The sequence below is a fragment of the Cystoisospora suis genome, assembly GCF_002600585.1.
Source record: "Cystoisospora suis strain Wien I chromosome Unknown contig_433, whole genome shotgun sequence".
NCBI classification, from domain to species: Eukaryota; Apicomplexa; class Conoidasida; order Eucoccidiorida; family Sarcocystidae; genus Cystoisospora; species Cystoisospora suis.
This window is the reverse complement of record NW_027153234.1, coordinates 1-7416: the sequence shown is the minus strand read 5'-3', so window position 1 is coordinate 7416 and position 7416 is coordinate 1. Positions and strand designations below refer to the sequence as shown.

The following is a 7416-nucleotide window of genomic DNA, read 5'->3' as shown; positions in this document are numbered from 1 at the left end:
GGCGTCTTGCTGGAAATGAGTGAGCTCACATGACCGCAAAACAGAACATCCTTCGTTCCTTCTCTGTGAGGTGAGAAACGACAGGAAAAGACGACCAATCAAGAAATCGAGCAACCCTATTCCCATAGATTCATTCTTCCTAACTCATAGACGACGTTGTTTTCATTCTTCGGGGCAAAGACAGAAAACCTCCTCTCGGATCGAGAACAACAAGAGAGAGTCGGTAGATGATGTGGATGGATGAAGATCCGGACCTATGGTGGAACAGATACTATCGGCCGTCATCTTGGAAGAATGATAGGAAACAATAGACGGACAGCTAGATAGATGAGATTTCCCCGCTACAACCTGCAATGTCTACAGCTACTTAGCCAGCCTCTCAGATGATAAGGCGAGCCGTCTTAAGTCCCTTTGAATAAACAGCTATCGGGGGAGGGGAGGCGGAATGTAATCTAATCCCTCCAGAAAGACTGTGTATGCACATCAATCGTGTCTGCCCTTACTTACTTTAAAACTCATCTGAGGTACCGAGATAAAAGTCGCTAAGCAATCCGGGACGATTCGATCGACCAATCCAGGAGTAAATCTTTCTTTTTTTCTGAAAGATGAATTTCCAAAGATCCAGTTCATATCAATTCATATCAAATTATCACAACAGAACGACAATGATACAAAGACAGACGATACCCACACACTCTCAAGCCATTCTTCTTGGACAACTCTCTCTCTCTCTTTTTTTCTTTCTGTCTCTCTCTCTATACATACATACATACAAATAGACATCCATCTTTTTTTCCTCACATACACTAAAGCAAGAAGAAGAAAAGAAGGTATACGCCCTCGCCCCCTTGTCATTCATTCCCACTCTTGGAAGATTAGGAGAGCTCTGTATATCATCGCAACCTCATACGTATATGTGTCTATATATCTGCATGTAGGGGTGATAGATGTATGATACCTTCTTGTCTACACAGAACTCCTTCCATCTAATGAGTTTCACCTTGATATCTTTCACAAGACCACATAGAAAGAAAGTAAGAAAGAATCGTACAGAGATCCTTCATCGTTTCTATTCCTACTCGTTCTTTCTTTCTTTCTTTCCTGTATTAAACGCGTCTCCTTCTTCTTCGTCGCCTTTTCTCATCTTTTTTCTGTTGTTTATACTGAGATGGATGTTCTCGTAGATCTTCAGGAAGGCTCCATATACCTACTTCTTGATTCTTTGCTTCCTTCTCCATTTCTATCAATTCTTCTTTTCTCCCGTCATACTTCGCCCCACCTTTCTCATATAGAGAGGCAAGGCCTTCAGATAGGAGGATGTCTGCTACATCCTGTGTATGCTCCTTCAAGACCTCCTGGTTGAATATAGCTAAGGCATGCTCTATACTTTCTTGTCCTCTCTTTTTAAAATCTTCACGAAGATGCTCGACCACCTTCTGGGCTTCTTTGTGTAACATCCCCATCGCAAATCCACCTACTGCAGCTGTACCTACACTAGCTAAACCTGATCCTAGCCTTCCTCCTCCTTGTCCTCCAGGGCTCAGAGGAGAACCTGAAGGAAGAGGAGAAGAAGAAGAAGGATAAGGAGGATGAGGAGGAGAAGAAGGATGAGGAGGAGAATAAGAAGGATGAGGAGGAGAATAAGAAGGGTAAGGAGGAGAAGAAGGGTAAGGAGGAGAATAAGAAGGATGAGGAGGAGGAGGGGGATGAGGAGGAGGATAAGAAGGGTAAGGAGGAGAAGAAGGAGAATAAGAGGGAGGAGCAGGAGAATGATGAGGCATCGTAGTACCTGTTGGATATCTGTTCGAGGCTCCAGCATTACCGCCTCCTCCTGCTCCCCCAGGAGGTTGTCTGGAATGAGTTGACGAAAAAGCCCCTGCATTCGAGCTATTCGATTTCGAGCTATATCTCTTTCTCTGGCTTCTTCGTGGTGCTAATCTTCTTCCTTCAGTCCCATCAACTTTTCTCGTCTCCTCGTCATCTCTCGTCTTTTCCTCAAGTGTAAACCCTTCTTCAGAAACTTCTTCCCTTTGTTCTTCTCCGTTGACGCCTATTCCTCCATTGTCTTCCCCCTCATTCTTCTTACCTCCTTCATCCCTCTTCATAGCCTCTCCGTCTTCTTTATTCTCTTCCTTCTTCTTATCATCGCCCAAGCGCTCTTCTGCACTCGTCGATAGCATGCGAGGCGGGCCTGGCTTGAAACCACCGGATTTGACTTTATGAAAGGCTTTCTTTACAGCATTAATGAACGATCCTTCTCTCGTTATACGAAGACATCTCCCTACGATACGTCCATATTGATCTGTCCCAAGTTTCTTAACTATAACGATCTCCCCCAGAACCTGAGATGCTAAACGTGCCGAGGAAGCTATACCGTATGGCTGGCCTCCTTCATCGATATCAATAAGCTCTTCTTCTTCTTTCTTTTCTTCAATCGAGATCTGACTATCATCCCTTCTCTTCTCTTTACTCTTTTTGTTCTCCTGCTGGTGTGGTTTCTTCTTCTCCCCGCCCCCCCATGGCCCTCTTCTTCTACCTTTGAAGATCTCGGGTGTATCTACAGCTGCAAGACGTACAACAACGGTACAACTTGAGACCGGCTTACACTTTCCTTTCCATGACGTCAGTTCATAGGGGGGAAAAAGCGCTTCATGTTCGTTTCTTTGGCTCTCCTCACGCAGATTTCTTTCTCCTTCACGGCTTGAAGTATAGAAAGATGAGAATGATGATAACCCGGTCTTTTCTTCATGTATCTCTTCCGCATGCACGGCTACTAGCATGAAAAATGAAAAGAAATTGGTTAAATAGAAAGTCGTTGTCGTTATAGAAGATGGAAAGGGAAGGAGAGAAGTAGAAGAAGAGGAGGATGATGAGAAAGTTGTTTTGCCTTCTTCTATCTTCTTGTTCTCTCCCGTCCCTTGACTCGCTCCTTTTCCTAGATGTTTCTCGAGATCTGCAAGCTCGTGAAGAGGCGCACATTTCAGTGTATCGCCATCTACTACGATCACCACTAGACATGCAAAATACTCATCTTTCTTCGTTAAAAGATCTGAAGGTTTCTCCTCCTTCTTCTCTTCTTCATCTTTCTCGGAGTTCCTGTTGTGCGTGAATAATGATGGGAGAAGAAGATGAGCTGAATCTGCCGACGTGTTCTTCTCTTCTTCTTCCTCCTTCTTCTTATCTTTATTCTTTTTCTCTTTCAAGTAGGCTTCTTGAAAGCGACGTAGGTGAGAGAGAAACTTACATGAAGAAATTAAAGCATCAAGAAAGGTATCCGATACAGGAAAGTGACGGGGAGGCGAAAGAGAGACGGGAAGATACGAAGAATAAGAAGATAAAGACGGTGCATGCGGGGAAAAGTATGGATAAAGAAAGCTTGAAGAAGACGTCTTCTTCTCTCTGTGCTGATCTTGAAAAGAAGAAGAAAAAGATGAACTAACGGAAGACTCTTGACGCAACCCCTCAGAAGTAGGTGGCGAAGGAGAAGAAGAAGAAGTTAAGGAAGAGGAAGAAGATGAGTTGTCATGATCCGATGTTTTATCTGGAATAGAAGGAGAAGAAGAAGAAGCGAGAAGATCCTCGAGATCAAGAGAGCCCGGAGGGGTAGTAGTTACAATGCCCGCTGTAAAGTCGACACCTGACGAGGAAGGAGGGCTTGCTTGAGAAGCAGGAGAAGAAGACGAAGAAGGGAGCGGAGGAGGAGCTTCGAGGTGACCGAGAAAAGGTGAGAGAAAGAGAGAAAAGACGGAAAGAAGAAAGATAGAAGAGAGACAGAAAGGCGTGAAAAGAGAAGACAAGGACGAGGTGAAGGATGCACGTGATGACGATGAAAGAGTTCGGGAGGACATCACTGCGCCATGACGAATGAATGAGGAAGAGGAGGACAAAGAAGGGGAAGACCAAGACAGATCACTTCGCTGCTTAATCTCTCCCCTAGTTCTTCTTCTCCTCTTCTCCTCACTGGGGTGATTGAAAGAAGAAGAAGGAGAAGAAGAGAGGAGAGAAGAAGAAGAAGACGTCTGACGGCAATCATCTGAGGCATCCATAGCGCCTCTCTCGGTCGCAAAGTGGTCTTTCCTCTTCTTTCTCAAGATCTTCTTCTCTTTTCTCACACTGAAATATCTAGACAACTTCGCTTCAAGACCCAAGAATCGTCACATCTTTCTTGTCCTTCTATAGAACTTGGAGTTGCAAGATAGGGATGATAAGAAGGAGCATAGTGTCTCTTCCACCCTATCATTTATCCTTGAGAGAGCGAAAGATAGGTGGTAGAGACTTCAAGAAAGGAATTCCCAAGCAAAGACAGAAAGAGAATAGAGGGAGAAGTGAAGGATGCTAGGTCTTCCGGGCAGGCAGAACGAAGGAAGAAAAGAATGGAAATTTACCCCTCCAGGATGACACAGAAAGAGAGGGAGAAATTGAAGGCCTTTGATGGGAAACCCATCTTTCAAAAGAAAAGGAGAGAAGAAGAAGAAGAAAGAGACGAAGGGTTTAGTCAAGGGAAAGAAGACAAGAAAGAAAAACGAAAGACTTTGTCTCCACAGATCGAGGTGTTTCATCCGATGGGAAAGAACCGCGAGAGAGAAGCTTCGGATGAGTTAACTTCTCCCATCCATCAATCATACAGAGAAGCGGAGAAAAGAAGGAGAAGATGACAAGATTGTAAGATGCGAACAAATCAGGAAATGATGAGCCTGAGATAAAAGAGAAAAGAAGATAAGAAAGAGGACAAAAGAAAGATATGGAAAAGACAGAACATGTGAAAAGACACTTTTCAAGCCAAGTCTAGTCAGGCAGTCTACCTGCTACGAAAGAAAGCCTTGAGATAGTGACAACCTATCTTCAATCTATCTAGCTCATCTACAAACAGCTATCTATTCATCTATCTATCTATCTCTCATCTATCTATCGAGGTCTTTTATCATACTGAAGGGTTCAGGAGAGAAAGAAACGCCAAGGTCTTCGCTTCAAGAAAAGAAAGGAAAAGAAGAGAAGAACGACAGAGAGAAAGTAAAGACGACTCGACAAGAGGGAAGACAAGAGGAGCTTCGAAGAAACAGAAGCTAGCCAGACACGATCCTCATCATTCTTCACGTTCACTTTCTCTTTCTTTCTCCCGGGAAGAAGTCATTCTCCAGTCCAAGTCAGAAAGAAAAGAGAAGGTGAAGGAAAGAAACGAACTCACAAAACAAAGAAAGAGAAACGACAGAAAGGAACTTGCGCCAAATCCTTGAGAAATCGGTCTGATCGAAAACGATCACCTTGGAAGGATAAGAATGCCGTCGCTGCTGCGGGTCCACGTCAGTGTGAGAAACTCGAAGAACGGAAGAAAGTAAGAATGAATTTCTGGACAACAGGCTCAAGAAAGAGCCAGAAAGAGTGTTGGCGAGACCTAGGAAGCGGAGAAAAAGAAGAACATCGAAAGAAGACACTCCATCTGAGAAGTCTGAACAGAGAGTGAGACGTCCATCGTGGATGATGAGCTTGCGCGGTAAACCCGAGCAAAAGTCCCGCTGTCCGCTTCACCCCTCCTCACCTGCGTATCCGACAAAAAAGAAAGCAAGATTAAAGGAAAGAAAGAAAGAAAGGAAAAGAAAAGGAAAGAAAAGAAGAAAGAATAGTGGGGGGATAGAGGGAAAAGAATCGACGGCTGTGACGTGATTGCCGCACAGAGTTGGCCGAAGCTGAAACAGCAGAAGACAGAAAACATTTCTTACTTTTCTTGCATGTCTTTCTTTCTTTCTTTCTTTTGTTTTAGATATGATGGCGCGGATAGATAGCTAGATAGATAGACGCAGAATAAGGTTAAACTCCTTTCTTTTGACTACTGTCTTTAATTTTCTTCGTCTTCTGCTCCTTCTTCTTTCTATCTTCCGTATCTTCCTTGGTCTGTCTCTTTTCTACCATATTTCCTCTCTGTCTCCCTCTTACTTTCTTTCGCCTTTTCGTCTTCACTTGCTTGCATCTGTTACTCTTTTCGTCAGGCCAGCGCATCTTCTTTCCTTCTTTTCTCATTTATCTCTTCTTCGTCCCTCTCTCAGAGATTGTCGTTCGTCTTTTTCTTTACTTTTCACGAGTCTACAGAAGGTAGACGTACGACAACCAGAGATCTCTATCCTACTCCGAGTAAAAAGGCGGGGTTTCTCATTATCCTTTCTCTAGACTTTTCTTTCTCTCTTCACTTCTGGCTAGGTCTTTTCTTTCCTTCTCTTCTGCCTCGTGGTGGGGATACAGATAGAAGATACCTCAGACGTAAAGGAAGATGTGAAGTGTTTTCTCCCTTTTCTTCCTCTTGTCTTCGTCACCTTCGATCACATACAGAAGAGAGAATAGGGCGACAGGAAGAGGAGGAGTAGGAGGCTCTTCCGTCTTTCAATCTACTCATACATGGCGACGTGTTCGGGAGCTGTTTATAGATGATCTGTAGAAGAAGATTTTCTATGTGTAGATCTTTCAAAGCAAGACATTCTTCTTGCCTTCTTTTCCCTTGCATGAATCTACTTCACAACGGTCGCTCTCGCAGTCTCTCCTCTTCTCCTCGGTCGTCTTTCCAGACGTCTCCTCTTCTTTTCTGACCTTTCTTATCCTTCGTTTTCTTCTTCTCTCTTATTCGCACTGACAATCCTGTCATATACACGTAGCTATCATCTCTCAATCGCTCTGGGTATGTCTCTGTCTTGTTCTCTATCGTCTGTCGTTCTTACCTATTCATCTTTCTCTATCTTTCCCTCTCTCTTCATCTATGTTTTCTGCTCCCTAAGGAATCGTACAGAAGATCAAAGAGGATACGGAAACATACGCATCTTCATATGCTTTTCTCCATCGAAGAAGCAAGACAGTCTTCTTCTCTCTCGTTTTCTTCTTCTTCTTTCTTGCTTTCTTTCTCTTATTTTTCTCTTCATTCTCAAGATGCTGAATCGCAATAGCAGCAGCGACCACCCTCTCTTTATAGGGGGAGGAGGAGGAGAGAAGAGAGAAGAAAGAAATCTTCTCTCTTCTTCTTCTTCATCTTCATTCGCTGCACGTGTCGATCCTTACTACGTCGCGAGAGAGTAAGATATTTCTTTTCATCTTCTCTCACTTCTTTTGATGGGGAAAGATTTTACTTCCACCTCTCTTCTTCTTCTTGGCGTACTCTGCTCTGTCTTTCTTCTTTCTTGATCTTTTAAGAGAAAGAGAGAGAGAAACAAAGGGAAGAACGAGAAGAAGCGAGAGAGAGGGAGACATTCTTCTCCTTCTCACTGCAGGTTCTTTACGTCCCTTGCTCTGGAATATATAGACGGCTGTTTCAGATGGTCCTTCTTATAGCTCATGCATCTTTCAGATTCAAGGGAGTGAGACACATACTAGGTATATCTATCTATCTATCCATCTATCTCTAATCTATATATCTATTCATCTCTAATCTATCTATCT

At 43.5% G+C, this 7416-nt stretch overlaps 2 protein-coding genes across 2 annotated transcripts; one reads left to right on the top strand and one right to left on the bottom strand.

Moving 5' to 3' along the window:
• Positions 1 to 71: 71 nt before the first annotated feature.
• Positions 72 to 5612, bottom strand: CSUI_001091 (nuclease). Its single transcript, XM_068061297.1, has 2 exons — positions 5262 to 5612; positions 72 to 4694 (listed from the first exon to the last, which is right to left on the bottom strand). The coding sequence occupies exon 2, from the start codon at positions 4044 to 4046 to the stop codon at positions 1107 to 1109; it is 2940 nt and encodes a 979-aa protein (XP_067926716.1). The 5' UTR covers positions 4047 to 4694; positions 5262 to 5612; the 3' UTR covers positions 72 to 1106.
• A 116-nt stretch (positions 5613 to 5728) lies between these two features.
• CSUI_001090 (uncharacterized protein) lies at positions 5729 to 7288 on the top strand. Its single transcript, XM_068061296.1, has one exon. It carries the CDS (start codon positions 6667 to 6669, stop codon positions 7054 to 7056), a length of 390 nt encoding a protein of 129 aa, XP_067926715.1. The 5' UTR covers positions 5729 to 6666; the 3' UTR covers positions 7057 to 7288.
• The last annotated feature ends 128 nt before the right edge of the window (positions 7289 to 7416 follow it).

What these genes read in the sequence shown, in the direction of transcription:
- CSUI_001091 (XM_068061297.1), bottom strand. Translation starts at nt 4,046, where the DNA reads ATGGATGCCTCAGATGATTGCCGTCAGACGTCTTCTTCTTCTTCTCTC.
- CSUI_001090 (XM_068061296.1), top strand. Translation starts at nt 6,667, where the DNA reads ATGTCTCTGTCTTGTTCTCTATCGTCTGTCGTTCTTACCTATTCATCT.